The 18,662-nt window shown below is 35.8% G+C and overlaps 1 protein-coding gene across 2 annotated transcripts in view; it reads left to right on the top strand.

The window, feature by feature from the left end:
- The first annotated feature begins 6,321 nt into the window (after window positions 1-6,321).
- FIGN (fidgetin, microtubule severing factor) overlaps window positions 6,322-18,662 on the top strand; it is a 133,947-nt gene continuing 121,606 nt past the window's right edge. The window contains exons 1-2 of one of the 2 annotated variants that reach the window (XM_007965177.3): window positions 6,322-6,635; window positions 7,401-7,570. In XM_007965177.3, coding sequence (XP_007963368.1) covers window positions 7,546-7,570 — 25 coding nt within the window. In that variant the 5' untranslated portion in view covers window positions 6,322-6,635; window positions 7,401-7,545. The remainder of the gene's footprint in view (window positions 6,636-7,400; window positions 7,571-18,662) is intronic. The other variant, XM_073019762.1, reaches the window with a different exon arrangement.

The following is an 18,662-nucleotide window of genomic DNA, read 5'->3' as shown; positions in this document are numbered from 1 at the left end:
GAGGAGAAACCATGAAGATTTCTTTACTTTATATCTCTTAGAAAAGAAAAGACTCACCTTAAACAGGGAAAACCTGATAAGAATTTCTGAATTTAGGTCTCTTTAGGAATAGTGGAATATACATGAAAAGCTAAGCCATTGCACTTCCCAGTGACAATCACTTTATATATGTAGTATACACACACATACACACACACGTATATGGTTTTTTTCATACCACACCACCTATTACTAGATCCCTATTTGTAAAAAAAAAAAAGAAAAGAAAAAAAAAGAAGAAGAAAGAAAGAAAAAAACTTGTGCCAGGCTGTAGTATTTTATGACCTACATTATTACCCTCTGGGTAGTGAAATGATGGTGCCAAACTAATTATTGCTTTGTCTAATTTTAAATCCAGGTCTACGGAGATTAACAGCTTGCACATTAATTCAAAGCACCAACAGCCCACCTAACCTAATGCCGTTTTAAATGAATTAAAAGCCCTGTTTAGGAAACTTTAATATACTTTAAATGAAGGAAATGCGCATCTATATTTTTATTCAGTTTATAAAAACGAAATTTACTTTGCTTATTTTGCTTGTTCAAACATACTCCAGGGAGGAACTTTCCTTATCTTCAGGCATTACTTCTCTTGAAAATGAAATATCTTCTAAGCTTGAAAGCACGGTCTGAGTGGAACTAATTGTAAAGTGGGGGTGGTAGTGGGCAGAGGCAGAATGAGTAGAAAGACCATGTTCAGGTAGAGGGAAAAAAATTCAATTTCAATGTATTGTCCCTTTTTATATCTTTGACATTAAATGAATGCCTTTAAACATACTGACATTTTGTAATATTACAAAATGAACGTGCAGAATTGAGCAATCAATACAAACAGACCATCTATAAACAAGGCGAGGAAGCATATCACCAAACCTACAAGAAGAATTCACAGTTTGGGGAACCAGAAAATGCTAGAACATTGCAATAACTTCCCACCTGGTCTCCCTATTTTCAGTTCTTTTAGCTCTATCTTCTTAAAGCAGGGTTCAGCCCACATAAATATCTTCATTACAAACCTTCTGGCACTTTCTGTTAACTGCCTACTGAAATGAAAACCTCTCAGACTGGGACTCAGTGTAAGTTCCTCTGCAATACATCCCCAATTCTCATTTCCATCCTTATTTCCCATTCTGTGCCTGTGTAAAGCAAAGGGTCAACAAAACTAGATTATATGCTATTTTGGGCAAATACTTCTACAGTTTCCTTCAATTTGTCTTTGCTCATGTCTATTTCCTCCACTTGTCAACTCATTAATTTCCCCAGTAAGCATGTATTTTGAATTATCCCAATTAATTTAGGCATGGGGGAAAACAAAGATGGAAGTTAAAACAATTGCCTGCCCTCAAGAAGCTCAAAATCTAGTGCAGGAGTGAAACACATGAATGCCTTTAAAATGATGTGAAGGTATAAGGAGAGAAAGAAAAATAGACTCTGAACAAGGGAAAGATACTTAAGTGCCTCTAGGAAGGTTGGGGTATGGGTTAGAGGAGCTAAGTGCTGAGCGTCCTAAGGGAGTTAGCCCGCAGAAGAGGAGAGGAAAAGTCAATTCAGGCAGGGGACACACTGACAAGCAAGGCATAGAGAGGAAAAACAGCACAGCTCATGCAAACTATAAGTGGTCTGTTTTATTGGCGCATAAAGATTGCTATGACAAGGCCAAGCGTGGTGGCTCACTCCTGAAATCCTAGCACTTTGAGAGGCCAAATCAGGAAGATCACTGCAGTCTAGAAGTTTGAAACCACCTGGGGCAACAGAGTGATATCTGTTCTCTGCAACAAATAAAAATTTCAATTAAAAAAAAATAGAAAAACTGTCCTGTTCTTCACGAAAGAACTCATAATTTCCTCTAGACAAAACTCCTTTATAACTGCACTTTCTAACATTAACTTTGGGCTATATTTATCTGGCTTCATCCATAAAATGTTAATGTCACTTTTCTTTAAATCCTCTACAATTTGTAGTGTAATACTTTTAACTATATTAAGCATTGAAAACTTTCTAAATGAAATTGAGAACCATGCAAAGTCAGGCAAATGTTGCAGCAAATATACACACACTATAAATATATGTGAACTTAAAAATATAATACTTAGGTTAATAGAAGAAAGAAAAACATCCTAAGTGAACTTATCACTGGATTTTCCAGTTTGTCTCTACTGTAGAGCTAAATCACTGAGGAGATGTATGAACCACACTAATATCATTTGACAGTACCTGCATTTGAGTGTCATTCTGAGCAAATTGAGTAATTTTACTCAATGAGGTCAAGATCTTCACTAGCTTTTGTGTGTGTGTGTGTTGTTTTGTGTTTTTTTTTTTCATTTTTTTTTAGGGGAAAGGGTGGTACATAAGAACTTCTTAGTAGTCTTTATTGAAGTGAAAATGATGACCCTTAAACTGCAATTTTATGGAAGCATTAAAAGATTATATTGTCACTAATTTGCATTATTGCAAGAACTACCTCAGATTTTTGTGAGTAATATGAAAGAAAAAGTCTAGTTTCATAAACAGCTACTAAGTCCTACAATGTGTTTTGAAACCAGGGGTTTGGAAGAATATGTTATTAGTTTAATGTTTTATTAAAATGCTTAGCATTTAAGTTCAAAACTAAAAAACAATATTTGCAAAATTAAATTGAATTGCCTTTAGCATTTTATGAAAAACTATACATCATAGCCCTCCAAACTTCTTTCCTTAAAGCATCTTGTGACCTACACCTCTTTCATCTTTTCTACCCACTGTCTACCTTCTGCCTCTGCTGATGTTTTTTCCTTTCCTTTCCTCTCCCATCACTTAGGTAAAACACGTCTCTGTGTCCAGCCTAGCTCATATTTTCCTTAGTCCAGTGCAGACAAGTCTATGGTCATTTGCAAAATCACATTCAATATCACTTTGCTTATTCCCTTAACCTTCACTTTTATTGTTGTTGCTTACATTATTTTCAGAAGAAAAAGAAGAAATACGTAGAATTCCCCTCTGAATTATTTTGAAAGGAAAGCATACACACACAAACACTTCTGAAGAAAAATTAGTTATGTTGATTTTTTCCTCTGATTTTCTTAAAAAGCGCAAGTCCGAATATACTGTGTATTAGACATTCATATATTAGTCAAAATGTAATGCATTATATTTTAATGTCTGTGCATTTAAAAAGTAAAAGAGAAAGAGAAATGATACTGCTAATAGAGTGGGAAAAATTAGTCAAATTTATTCTTTTCTGAAATAATTGTTTCCCTGACTAGCCAAACAACTTCCTTTAAACACTCAATATTTAATTCTCATGTTACCTGAATAAGTTTCAAAAAATATTATAGAGATGGATGTCAGCTACAGCCAGAAACATTTCTTTTGAATAAAAGTTTTGAAGACAAATGCATACAGAATATGACTGTTAAAATGCTTTTTAATCATACCACATCATTAAAGATAGTTTTATTAAAACAATGAAAAATATGAACATTGCAAACAAAGCAATGAATCTCCGTCAAAAAGAAAGTCAAATTTTATTTTCCTTTGCTTAAAGTAATTGGAGAAAAGCAACTTTTACCTATACTTAAAAAAAAGGGAGAAATAGTGCAATGACGGACTCCCTTGTGTACATTATTATTATGGAAGTCCCAAAATGTATATTCTATTATGTAAGTCCCTTTTATTCCCAGAGTATATGTTATTTTGAACGATTTTGAAACTCTGTACCGCTATCCAGTGCTCTTTTGAATAGTTTTCCAATTGTTTGATTCCAAAGTTAATTATATTTATTTGAATGTTGAATGATGTTTTTTATAATGTGTATTTCAAATGAATCTATAAGGCAATTGGAAAGGTACAGTTATTATCTATTAATAAGTTCTTGCTGACCACACTTTTTCCTCCTCTTTTTAAAGAGCAGGGGTTGTTTTATTTTAGAAATTACAGATGAACGGCTTTAAGTCTGTCATCAAAATACATCGCTTTTCTATTCAGTGGACACTCTATATTTTATTCACTATTTGAATTTACACAAGGAACTGTAAATTCAGTGCTAGGAATTAAATGTTAAAGGTTGATGAGCTCTGAACTTTTTTAACAAACAAGAACAGAGCAGTTTTGCCCGACTTGCACAGAGCATCTGCTGTGTGTCCAGGGGACTTTTGGTCGTCATTCCCCAAATGGGTAATAACTGCGATTATGAGCGCTTCACAGTTTTTTTTTTTTTTTTAATTCATCTGTACTCAATCCAGCAGTGACCCACAGATATTTTCCTACACTTATTTCTTTGTGGTAAAATCCAATGAACAACTTTTCAGAATATCATTTTCAAAGCTATCTTGTAAAATATATCTAAAGAGGTTTCAGTGTTCTCTGTTACATAGAATAAAGTTCTTCTGTTTTATTTCGAAGACTCCTTTAAAAAAAAAAATGCACAGAAAGGTCAAATCCATTCCAAATAGAAATCTCATTGCTTAGAAATATTTCTTAGGATCTCAAATCACTCTTTTTTTGGTCTTTTAAATTCTGTCATCTGCCTAGATTTAACCGAAATAATTTTTATTTCTCAGTGTGTTAGCTAAAGGCATCCATTCAAAGGTAAGAACATCATAAAAGGTGAATGGAATTAATTTCAAAGTATATATTTGGCATTTTAAAGAGCTGCATTTCAGCATCTGGAGAGCTGCAATTTAGGCTATCAAATCTACAACAGAGAAACTGGGGGAAATGCGAATACCCTTATGAGGAGGGTCAGTCCTCAGCAAGTGCATTTTCGGTGCCAACCTTCAAAGATAACATTTTCAGCTTGATGGGCTCCTGGTGGAATATTTAATTTACCTCTTTCATTCTTAGCTTCGTCGAAATATAGAGGACTGGATGTCTACCAGGCCAAAGTATAAACTTACCATTTATCTATTAAAGTCATATTTAATGAAAACGAAGAGAAATTATGACCCAATTCACTCTCTTTCTCATTACAATTCCTAAAGAACTTTGCCGGGCACATTATCTCGTAGACATCATGATCAAATGTTATTGTTTGCTTTATTATCTCAGTTGGATGGTTGGCTAGTCTAGAATGAAATAGGTTGAAGGCAATACTCTCAGCCTAGAAGTCTGAATGAGGTTCCCATTCAAATGATCCTGATTGTTTGCGGGTGGGGCGGGGTGATTAGTAAACCAACTGAGCTTACACTGCATAGTAAGCGTCTGGATGCCGCACATTTACATCTAACAAGAGACCCCAGAAAACGTGTGTGTGTTTCTTAAACCTTATGTTCCGAACAAAAGGCTATCTCAGCAACAGACAATCAGCACTGCATTGCTCCCTGGGATGCGAGCAACACACTCAACTGCACATTTCATTCTTCTTCGGCTCCCAGCACCACAAAGCCCCTACTCTCTTCCCACTCCTGGGTCCCCAGATTACTCCATAGAGGGGGGTTGGGAAGGCAGAAGCCTAACGTCTATGCCTGCGCACCAGCCGCCGACACCAGGGCCCCCCGGGCGCTGCTTTCTCCGGCCCAAGCCGCCTGGGGGAGGTAGGGAGGGGAGCCAGGGAGCGCGAGAGGGGACCGCACACCTAGACACTTAGGATTTTATTTATTCATAGGGAGGCGGGGGAGGGGAACTGGGTGAACGCGAATTTTCCCCCTGAAGTTGCTTCTTCTAAGCAGATCAAGTCGTTTTCTGGCTGGTGCTGGGGGCCCCGGGGAGGGTGCCGGTGAGGTCCGGGCTCTGGAGACCAGATCCCGTCCAGTGCGCAGAGGGGATGGGGGAGGGCGGACGGGCCGCAGCTGTCGAGAGGGCCGGGAACCGGCAGGGAAGGGCCCGCGGGCCGAGGAGCAGCGGGGCTCTGTCCCGGGCCCTCTAAGGCAGGCCGGGGAGCGCAGGGGCCGGCTGGTCACGCGTGGGAAAGAAAGGCCCCTTCCCCCTACGGCGCTGCTCCCCTTTCCCCAGGCTGGGCCGCCCGAGAGTGCGCGCAGGGAGAGCTGCGAGTCCCCGCGCGCGTAATCATGACCTCGGGGCCCCCTCCGGGCCGCGTGAGCGCGTCGGCGAGGCTGGGCGGCCGCCGCGGCCCCGGCCGTGTAACATGACCCGAGCGGCCGGCCGGCCGGCGCGGCGCGGCCATTGAGCCCTCCCTGCCCATGAATCTCTGGCGCGTCTCTAGCTCGCTCGCCCGCTCGCCTCCCGCCTCCCTTTCTCCCCCTCCAGCTCCGCGGGCTCCGTGCGCCTCTCCCTCTCCCTCCTGGTCCTCCCGCTGCCCGTCTCTCTCCACTGCCCGCCTCTCGCCACTGCCTCCCGTCTTCTCTCCCTCACGGCAGCCTCTGTCTCTTTCTCCCTCTCTCCTTTGAAAACTGATCTTTGGCTCTTAGTGTGAAAGTGATTTGAATTTGGCTCGGCGGCGCTCTGCGCCTGCGCCCAGCCTCTGGCATGCTGGCTCCTTCCAAGCAGCTGTTTTGGGTTTGAAATTCCAACATGGCAGAGGCTGCAGTCCGTCTTCCCTTCAAAAACTTGGAATGATTTCAAATCATAGGCACCTTCACTTAACCCTAGCTTCCATTCATCAGCAAACACATCGGATCGATGCTACGCTAACCTATCGGGTTCTCTCTCCGCGCGTTCAGGTAAGAGGAGCTTCGTAGTTTTCTACCATCTGTTTAAATTTGTTTTTGTTTTATTTTTAAAGATTATAAATACATCCAAGACCTGTAATTAAAAGAGATCTTCGAGTTGTACCATAAACATTAAATTCAATTTCCACACGTTTCTATTCTGTACGCCAACCTGCTGTCTAATATCTCTGTTCAAAGTAGCCCTGAAACATTATAATGCATATTTTTGCTGCTTAATCATTGCAACAATAGTATGGGATTAAGAGTTCGCGATTGCAAGAATCTCGCTTTTCACTATATTGGGCTTACTTATTACTATCTTTTTACTTCAAAAATAAAAAATAAGAAAGCGGAGCTATAGGGTGGGGCTAGACTTTCTTCGGGAACTAACTTCTAAGTAAATAAGAAGTGTAAATAAGAATCTTGCACACACACAAAAAGTTGAGGTTAAATTACAATCTCGTGGCTGGGGGAACGAGAAAATGTCAGAAGATCGGTTGCAGAAAAATGTAAGCACATCATCTAGGAGGGGGTACAGCGTGGTGGGCGTATTGTTGGCAAGGAACGGGAGAGAAAGATGTATAATTTAATGGTATATACAATCCACTGATCCTATTACCGTCCTCCCCGGAGCTCTTGTTAGTTTCAATGGGAGTGAGTGAAATTGACATGGACTTGCATTCCTGGTCATGTGCTTTTTTTCCTTTCTTTCTTCTCCTGTGATCTGAGATCCCCTTTTTGTTGATGTTGCTTTCCCCCTTAATTATATGCATGTAGGTTAAATGAATACCTGACGAAAGGGCCCACGTTTCAAGGCAGTGACATTTGATAGCTGAGAGGAAAAGTGGCTTTAATGAAAAGCAACCTTTGGAATTCCTGCTTGTGAGAAATCCAATTCAGCTTTTTGTGCTGCCAGCAAGAAATGATCAGTAGCACCAGTGTTTATGGTATGTCAGTTTTGGAATTTACTTCCTTTGCATCTAAATAGGAAAGACAAATGAAATAGCATGATAAAACCATTGAAGACTGCTTGGCAAGCAGTTGCTCATGATATAGAATTCCTTTTTCTTTAAAAAAATATATGTTTAATGTCACCATGCTTTTTTTTCTTCTGCTATCACTTGTTTGTATATTGCAGTTTTGATTAATATATTACTTGAATCCACTTTTATCGGTTTTAGCTGTCATCCAGAAGTTGCACGTTACTAGTAATGCACTGTATATATATAACTGCTGAAGTCAAATAGTATGTAAATTAGTTAAACTCAGTGTGGGTTTTTTTTTTTTTTTTTTTTTTGGAGGGGGGAGGCTGGGCAAAGGGGAGAGGGTAGGAGTGTTGGGAAAGATTACTAACTAATGAAAGTATATCTATGTCTATGTACACACACAGGAACAGGACTGGATGAAAATTTTATTTTTCTCAATCTATTAATGCAGTTTGACTATCTGCTCTTGATGATTGCACTTTGTGGAGTAATCGGTTCTTCCGAGTGTGTTTTTTTTAGGGGAGTGAGTGAAGAGGTATCTTTTACATGAAAATAAAAAATATATTTTGATTGTCCAAAGTCCTTGATGTCTTTTAAAGAGCAAGGATAGGTTTTTTCTTTTTTCCCTTTCCATTCACTCGTCTGCCTGTCAGCGCTTTTTACTTTTAACTTGTGACAGAATTAAATAATCAGGCACTGAAATGGACTTCGTTTGAAATCGCTCTTTCCTCTTTCTTTACAAAAAAAAAAAAAAAAAAAAAAGTCAGTTAAATGGAGTGAGAGGGGGTTTTCAATAGCTCTTGTGGCAGTGCCCTGTGTACACTTCGTGATATTCAATTAAGACTGAGAGGGACCAACAACAACAAAAAGATGTTAAAGTATTTTGCATAACCAAAGGATATGTCCACTTTAGACTGTTTTTTTTTTTTTTTTTTTTTTTTGGTTGTTGCTATATTTACCCCATGATCATTAATTCTTCCTGAAAAGAGAAAAAGAAGGAAAGAGAGAATATGAAAAAAGAAATAACAGTGGGGCAAAGCTGCCAGGGGTCTGTAGTGTGGCCGTGGTCACTGCTCTCTGCTAACACAAATGTGAATACGAAGAGAGGAACTACAAGACCCGTTGCGCGACATACACTTCTGGTTGGACTCTGGTGACTACTGAGCTAAATACACACCACACTTACACGATAGGAAGGATTTGATTGAATTTTGCATTTGGAACTTGTTGACTTTGAAGCGATCAATAAGAAGACTGTTTATTTTAGATGCACATAATTTGCCCTGAGAAATGTTTTAAGGAGGAGAGAGCACAGCTTTTTTTCCCCCGGAGCTGTTGGAGCGAATGGGATTGCCAGATGGGCGATTTCCCTCTGTGATGTTAAAGCTGTAATATATATTCAGAGCAGATTGGGCTGCTGCCTGTGATGAGGAGGATATTACATTTATAAATTTTAAATCGGAGCTCGGACAATGTGCTGAGAGCAGAAATTGGATGGTTTGACTGTTCACCGTATTGATACTTAAATGTGATTTCTAGGTAGTACTAATAATAATCATTGCAATAATTCATGAAAAACATATTGGCATAGGCAATTATATAATTCATGACATTTAACAGCAGATTTGAGTGTGTAAATTGCCCCCCCTTAAGTCTCTGCTTACTATTAAATAATAGTCACATAATTCATTTCCCTATGTTTAAATGTCCGATGTTCAAATGATGTTAACTTAGGAGCCTTGTTATCACATATTAGAATACTAGGGGCGAAAGTTTATATACATATATATAAAGTAGACACTTGTGTATATGTATAAAGTGACGTTAGTGGCTCCTATTTTCTAATTCTTTACTCTGATTATTTTTAGATTTTGTTTGTCTCAAATGTGCGGCCTAAAGGAACTAGAGCTACAAACCTAACAGACTAGAAAGTGGGCAAGTGCTCACACTCTGGCAGCTCTGCTGTTGCAAATTAAAAGTGTGTTGTGGTCAGGAAATGAAAGCTACAATGTCTCTTTTGAACAAGTCGTTTATCAAGAGAAACATCTATCAGGGACTGCCTTGTCACATTGATCCTCTAAAAGTTAGGTCCGAGGTGGAAGCTGCTTTGATGTTTTTGATCCTAAATTTAATACAACAGAAAAAAAGCAAGGATATTTTGACCAATATAGATTTTTAAAAATGTTTCCTGGAACCAACAAGATCTATTTATTAGGATTTCACCATGTGTGAAGTTTTCTGGACATCACAGTTGAAAGGTTGAAGGGGAAATCCCAGACTTTATAAAATGATGATTGTTAGAATATACATTTATAATACATTTAGTGATGGCTGGATTCTTGGTGCACATGGAATGGACGTTTTGAACAGATTGTTCAAAAGCAAAATTATTTTGAAAGAGTATTTTGGAAGAATATGTAGAGAGTCAAGAGTTTTTCATTCATTCAAATAGTTATCCTCTTACCTTCTTCCTCTCTTTTACTCCTTCATTCTTGCTTCTTATCTTCATTATATTTGTGACAAATTAGCTTTTATCTGGAAAAGAAACATTGTTTCTACAAAAACCGTGTCCCCAAAACATGCTTGCACACATCGTCTCTATTGTTTATTAATTGTGCATGTTTATGGTTATCAATATAAACTACACGGACACGTAAGTCCTTTGGAATTTCAGCTTAAAAATAGAGGTATCAGATTAAACATGCTATGTATTCTTGAATAATGAATATGTTGTATGCATTATTTAAAATTTAGAAAGTATTGTTAGGAAAATGACCAAGTTGAAACAAAATTGTGAAAGCAGTTAGAAGCAGCCTGCTTCATTTTGAGAGGCAAAGATTCCAAAGAAGTGTTTCTTCTTTGAAATAGAGTTTTTGGATACTTGTTTTACACTGCTGGAGGCAACTTGTTATTTCATCTGGGTCTATCATCAAATAAGAAGGGAAGAGTAGGGTGGGAGTTTTGAGAAGTGTAATACTTGCTAATGATTCATGTCTGAAATGAAAGAATCATAGCAGGGTAATAAAATCTCATTGTTGTTTTCCTGGAAGAGGGTAAGACTTCTGTTTGGAAGCTGTATGTATGAGTTGATTTGCTTTTCTCTTCTCCTAAAAACACAGTTTACAGGGTCTCTTTGGAATTATTTCAAGAAACATCTTTTCTTTTTTTTTGTCTGAAAATAGAGTATTTTTCTTTCTCCTGACTCTATTGAAATCAGTAAGATTCTTAAAACTGTATCTGATATCTTCTGAGTGAAAATAGGAGGTTTTAGTCTTTAGTTATATTTAAGACTCCTGTAGCAGAGTTTCCAGGGCTGATATTTTTTCCTTCCCATAAATAGAAAATAGTTTTTGTTTTTGCTTTTTTCATGTTAGGCAGGAACTTTGAAAACCTTTTTGTAGGTAGTTACTTCTGATAGATATACAAGAGTGCAGAAATTTCATTAATTACTTTTAGGTGATAATATAAGAGTGTAACCAGGGGGAAGAAAATAGGTAGTTATTTCCAAGAATCTATGGAGATCATCTGTATTATTACTTGGCATTTCTAAGATAGTTTAAGATATAAACCACCTGAAAAGATAAATGAATAATTTCATTATAGGTTAATTATTTTTTTTCCTGAGCTTCTGGTTGTCACCTTTTAGAATTTAGTGTCTTACTCAGTACATGCTTAGGGACAGATCCACAAAGTTTGGGAGTCTGCACTGGTTTTCAGAATGTTCATGTCAAGGTGAAGACAACCATGCTAATACTTCCCTGTTTTTGTCTGTGTGAGTGTTTGGATGCCTTGAATGATTGCCTAATTAAGTAATCAGTTTTAGTGGTCCAAAATCAACAGAATTACTAGATGTATTTGAAACAATTGCAGGCTTTTATGGTGTGAAGTTTCCAGTTTTTAGAACCTTGGTTTAGTAGAAATAGAAAGGTGCTGTTTTACCTTTGATCAATATATTCTTGAGTGCAGATTTCACATACTACTCTTTATAAAGTACTGTGTTCATTGTTGGAGAGCTAATAAATTTAATTACCAGGAATTTAAATTGATTTATAAATTTTTGGTTGGAAGAAACTATTCTGCAGATGTTTGTATGAAATACTGACATATGCTACTGATCGATAGAACTTGATTAATCAGCATATCTGCTGTTTCTCTTGAGTCATTGATAAACTAGAATAAACAAATGGTACAGGAAAAGCTACAAATTTTAACTCTCAATAAAAAAAAATTATGTGTCTTTCTTTTGAGATATACAAGAGTTAGTGTTTTATTGAAATTGGTTGAACTTAGAAATTATTTGGGAGTACCACTTAGAATCTTGTAAGTCCCAAAATTCTGCCTTTCAATTCACACACACACACACACACACACACACACACACAGAGCAAGAGAGAGAGATTGTACCTATATTTTTGCTTATTGAAAATGAAAGAATTTTTTTGACACACTGCAAATAAATGGCAGTTTAGCAAGTGCTTTCTGTGGTTGGATTTTGTCATTTTCTTCTTTTTTTCCTAAACTTGAATTTTGAGCATTAGCATTTTCATTTAACTTCTGGCAGAAATTTTAAGCATAGCTGCTTTGGTATGATTGCTGATTACTGATCTTTTTGATATTTCTGATGTTATCATTTAAATGGCAATTTTATTTCAGAAATGTTTATTTTAAAAAGTAAAATAGTAGGAATAAGGAGTATGAACGAATATACTCAAAATAAACGGTACCTTGAAGTTCGAAGCAAATCAAAAGCAAGGGGTATGCTAAGTTTCCTTAGGGCAGCACCACAGGTGCCTGCTCAGAAGCGCTGCCTCAATACAGCATATCCGTAAGTACCTGTTGACAACAGTAGTCTTAGCTGAGACTGAGGAGGCAGAAAAGATAGGTGATCAGAAACCATCAAAACATGAGATATCATATGGCACTTTCTGTTAATAATATTTACACATTTTATGCAACAAATCTGCTTGTTGTCTTGTTATTTGAATATTGACACTTTGCTTAACATTGCATATGGTGGGCTGTTGTTTCAGGGTGTATCAGAAGCAGTAAATCCAAAGGAGAATTTCAATTTAGATGTATTTATGTTAAATATATGTATAAATGGATATGTTTGCTCATATTTTAGCTCTCATGACTTTCACAAAGCGTTTATAGTATCACTGCTTCCAATCATTTTTGAAACTGATACATCTTGAAAGTAGAATGCATGATTTATTATATGAAGGCCCAAGGTTAAATTTTTTAAACTATAGCTCAGCTTAAGTATTGGTATTTTTGTGTTGGAAAATGTTTTTTAGAAAGTATGTTTTGTAATTTTGGAAAATTTGCTTCTCACTAGGTTTCTGTTCTCTTTTCATAGGATGAGGAGCTTTTAACCAAACAGTTATTAAGGATATATAATTTACAGTAAAGTTTTTTATACTACAGAATATGAAATGTAAAATACCTATAAAATGTTTTCTTTTACCCCATTTCATTATGCTGAAAATACTTTTACTCTGTTTCTTTCCTATGTTTTAATTTCTGCTGGTATTTTACACATTTATTCCATTCTGCTTGTGGATATATTCCTGGAATGAGAATAGAAACTGCATTATACTCCATTTAGCTATGTGTGTATATATATATACACACACATATGAAATATATATGTGTGTGTATATATATATAGATATATTTTGTTTTTCCCGATTCAACTGTTTGCCTTATAGTCAACTGGATGCTTTTTAAACAACTGATAATTAAATGCCATTTATTTATGAGAGTAAACTCATCTGAGAATGGGGGACCTCTACTTTCATGCATTAGTTCATGATGAAATATTATTCTTGGAAATAGTAACATCCCAAATAAAATTTTAAAGGTAGTGCAATGTGAAGCCGTGGGTTTCTGTATGTCGTTCTAAATGTTTTGCTTATCTTTTGACTTATTATCCTTACCATTAAGAGACATTTTTACCTTCACCTAGGACCAGCTACATAATTTCTGAGGCCCACTGCAAAATTAAAATGTGAGGCACCTTGTTCAAAAATTAATTTAAAGACAGCAACACAGAGCATTAAACAAAATCCAGGGCCCTTTGTTGTGTGGTGGGGTGGGGGCCTGTGTGCCTGAACAAATGATAGGGCGATAAAGCCAGCCCTGCCTTCACCACCGACAGACTTTTATCTGAGGCCAACTTTGTGGAAGTCACTAGGTTTCCTATTGGAGACTGACTGTTCCACAATGATTCCATGTGCCTCGCCCAAAAAGATACTAATGAGAGTTGAGTAAGAAAACGGATGGGAAATGAACCATTAAGTATCTCCTGCTCTTTCTATAACTGAACTGGGGATTGAAATATTTGCTTTTGTCTCTTCTTGCCCTGTATCTGATATATATCCTATACATCATGTGGCTTTTTGTGCAAATATTCTTAAAAAGAACTTTTTTTTTTTTTTTTTTTAATGGTTTGCATGTAGTTACATACTTCAATACTTATTCCCAGGCCCAGAATAATTGGGATGGGAGAATTTCAGTGAGATTTGTAGTAAGAGCTGAGGAGGTTCTCTGTTGCCAAGTACTGCCACTAGCCCTCCTAGGTTAAGGCACAAGAAAAATGAGTATTTTTATGTAGAAATCCTACATTATCTGATACAAAATGCTGACCATTAAAAAAACGAAAGTATACTCATTAAGTGACAGGAAGAAGGGGCAAACTCCCAAATAACGTTGTTATAATAGTATCAGTATTGATACTTTGACATTTGAAAGTGGTATTTTAGCTATATAAACATGTGGTGACAGCTGTGTTAAAGATGAAAAGTAACTTACGCAGTAACACGAATGTTGCAGTATCCTATATTCAAATCCTGGACTTAGTTTCTCAATTTGTATTGCAATAACCTCCCTCTCCCTGCAAATTAGAGTCATATGACTCCTTTACCAACATTCTGTGCTGATAGGTGGACAAAACATTTACACCGTTGCTTCCCAAAGTACTTCTCAATGAGATCAAACTTCATATTGAGATACCTAAAACTGAATTTTGAAGTCAAGTGGCTTTTTCAAATCAAAACTGAGATATGATGGAATGTCCAGCAAGTATGGATCTGAGTGCACTTGAAGTTGCACCATTTATTTTCAAAAGATATTTCTCACATCAGATGACTCTGCCAGGAAGGGAAATATCAAAGAGCTTGGAAAAAGTAACTATTCTTTTATGTAATCCAAGACTGGGGTGAAAGTGGGGGGCTTTAAAGATATTTTTGAGGAAGAAAAAAATTGAACTTATTTTGAATGCCTTGTTAGACTTTGTGGGGAGAAATGCTACATATGAGACTTTCTAAGAAGAAAAATCTTTGCCCTGTGTAATAAGGCACTGCTGTCCACACTGATAGGCACTTTAATGAAAGAAAGCTTGGAAATAACTATTATAACAGTGTCCCATTTAACTAAAAATTTATCCTACAGTTTAGGAATCTTTTTTTTTTCTTTTTTTTAACTAAGCCATTGCCAACTTGAAATATTTTAGTAGGTAGCTAGCCACAAATCATGTTTTCTAATGTTCTGTGTTCTATCTCCAAATTCCGTAGTATAAATTTCAATTGGGACTCTTCTTTTCCTGCTTTATTCCTATACTTGGAATCTTGTATTTTCATATGAAATGTTTTGCTTTAAAAATGATTAAACTAGGCATGTGGGTAAATAAGTGGCAATATAGTATATTGTTGTGCCAAAAATAGGTTTTTTTAAAATTTTTCATGTGTTCATTTCTTTTACCTTTCAATTTCAAATTGAATATTGTAAACTCTTTCTTTTAAATCATATACCTCAAGGATGCTAAATTATAAATCTTAATTAGGTATGATTCACAGATTTTAATCTTACAAGATAATTTTTTTTGAGTAGGATAAAAAGGTTCCCTTAAGATTAAAGGCATTTTCATTAAAATCCCCATTTTCAGATCAAACAAATACTATGAAATAAACAGTACTATTAGTTATGCTTAATAGTTTTTACTTTTCAATTAAAGTATATGGGTGAAGAAATAAGGCTATAAATATGGCAGTCTTATTGTTTGCAAACTAAGTGCTTTTGATAAATTTTACTGCTAGGAATTACGTGGATCTAAGGGAATCTTTTAAATAAAAATTACAGTTTTGATTATCTAAATGGAATATGTTCTTGTGCATGTGCATAGATATATTTCTTTGTGAAGGTATTGATGTCAGGGACACTTTTGGTATTTCTTTATGAGTAATTAGGTTAACGGGGTTAGTTAGAAAATGTATCCTTTCCTGGAAAATGAAAAATTACATTCAAGCAGAGGTAAAAGAGTAGAACATATTCATGACTTTAAGTACTTAAAAAGATATTTTATGAGTCATTTTTGAAGACTAATACCCAATATGTAACTTGTTAAGAATAATCGCCATTTTTACTTTCTAAAGCACATCTATATTAAAACTGACTTTCTATTCATGACTCGCAAATCTGGAGTCAATTTTAGGCCCAACTTACAAAAGATGTGGGTCTTATCCCCCTGCCCTTACCGTGCTGTCCTATGCCTGTAGAGTCAGTACTGTACTGACTCGACTCTACTACATAAAAGAGTACAAAGTTCTCTTTTAAAGAGAGATTTCCATTTGCATTATTCAGAAGATTAAGCAACGTTTTGGGGAGGGAAATACTGATAGGACCCAAATGTAGACATTGGGACCCTGAATGGCTTGTATCCTTGTCTGACAAACTGGAAGGAAAAACATATTACCAGCTTTGGAATTTTATATGCCTATATGAACAGTGCTTTTTCTTTCTCTGGGAAGATTTTAAACATACTATGAATACAGTAAGTGTTACCTAATTGGAAAAATACGTTTTCTATAATTCTAAGAGTACTAATTAACCAATCATCAATATGAATTTACTGATGGATAGTAAGATAGTAGAATTTTATTCAGAAATGGATGTTCAATTGGAGCTGGTATCGCTTTAGAAAGAGAAAAAGATTGTACATAAGCAAAATTCTTTTGGGATTTTTTTTAAAAACATGGATGTGAAATCTCCATCAATAACATTTTTGGCTGTTAAAGTATTACAAAAAAAAATTGAAAGCTCTTTATTATGTTTTATTCTTTAATAAGCCTCGAAATGCTCACATACAGTGCAGTAACGCCTTTTTTGTTTACTTTTTTGATTTTTGTCTTGTTTTGTTTTAGCATAAAATAAAAAGCTTATAGGTAAACTATTTTGTACTATTTATTTATAAAGATATCTAATAAGGACAGTACAACATATAGTATAGGTTTGTTTATAATGATGGGTAAATCTGCAATTTTACCACCATGTAATGACAGTTCCTTGAAATTTTACCCTACTACACCAAAATGCCACAGTCACTAAGATGGGAGGTGTTGCTGATATATGATTGGAATGCACGTGTATACTTAAATACGTAATTTTTAAAAATTGTCTTTATTTTCTAGCAGCTTCCTGGTGTCCTTTGCTTAGGGCTAGGGGGAAAATGTTTTCTGCTATTTTACTATTTGCATACTCACCAAGAACCTTGCTGTCTAGGCCATCTTCCTACTTACCTAGCTGTGTACCGTTTTGAAGAGCTGTTTTTTTCTTTTCTTTTCTTTCTTTTTAAAAAAGTTTTTGATATTTATCTGCAAGGATGGTTATTACTTGATCATCTAGAAAATCAAATTTCATTTCAGCCACTGGAATATGATATTTAGATCATGAGAGGTAGTTTGAATTAATTAAGGGAATAATATTAGGCTTTATATTAGGGAAAAGTAAAGCAGCATTTTTTTGTCATGGATAAACTGCCCTTCTTGATGAAAGACAACATGTAGGAATAGGGGAAGTAGGCACAAGTTCGACAAAGTCATTGAGGCAAAGCTAAGGTTAAAGACTCTTTTCATGTGGTTGTTACACAAAATGATATTGGCAATTTTGTAAATTAAACCCTAATATTAATTATGTAAAAAAACTTATCACTTATTAAGAATGATTGACTGATATTCAGTAAATAGCATGTAGTACTATTTTAACAAACTGTATTCTCCGTTTTAGGAACAACTGATTCTATATCAAATCCTGACTATATGGGATTTGTGAGTATGCAGATTAAAAGAACTGTTCTCATTTTTGTCTCCATAATTTTAAAAACTGTGAATATATATATATATATATTGAATATATATATATATAGAATCATCTTTAAAGGCATATATATATTATTCTCAGGCTCTTTTTTTTTCCTCTGTCAACATACTCAAGTTTTTTAGGCCACAAATGAAGTGACAGAAGAAAATCCATTGAAGATGGAGGTATATGTCTTTTAAGGCTTCTTTTGGAAACTAATGTATTTATTGCCATTATGGAAGTTGAAATCATTGAAGTAGTTAATACTTTGAATTGGTTTTAGAAAAATGTGATGTTAAATTTTTTATCAGCTCAGTAAATGCCAGCTGTAACTTCATGACCAAACAAACAAAAACCCCAAACAAGCAAAATAAATAAATAAATAATAAAAAAACTTTTGCCTAAGCCCTACACTAGATCAGTTTGATGAAATTTTAAGCTCCTCAGATGATTCTAACATAAAACAAACGTTTATATATCTCAGGAGATCTTAAGATTTTCACCTTTTAAGAAATGTCATTCTTCCTGATTTGAAGTTAGGAAAATGAAGATATCTGTTCAGAACTGAATATACTAATGACATGTACAGATAGTTCATCATCTGGCTGAAGTTCAACAACCTATCTAGACTTTTGGAAACATTTCTGTCAGGCTTGCAAGAACACCTCAGGAAAGTAACAATGATGAAGGACAGTGTCAGCAGAAGCCCACAGTCTATCATTTTGTTACCTTGGGTAAGCCATTCAACCTCGCTGAGCCTTGGTTTTTAGTTTACTTTTTTATAAAAGAAGAGATGATTGAGGTAATCCGATGACGACTAAGATTTCTTGCAGTTTTGTATACTCCATGACTGCTTTGTCATGGACTAGTGAACTCATGTAACTTGGACCTTGCTAGTCATCTAAAAGATGCAAAATAT

This window comes from Chlorocebus sabaeus, chromosome 10 (genome assembly GCF_047675955.1).
Source record: "Chlorocebus sabaeus isolate Y175 chromosome 10, mChlSab1.0.hap1, whole genome shotgun sequence".
NCBI lineage: Eukaryota > Metazoa > Chordata > Mammalia > Primates > Cercopithecidae > Chlorocebus > Chlorocebus sabaeus.
This window is presented reverse-complemented; position numbering and strand designations above follow the sequence as displayed.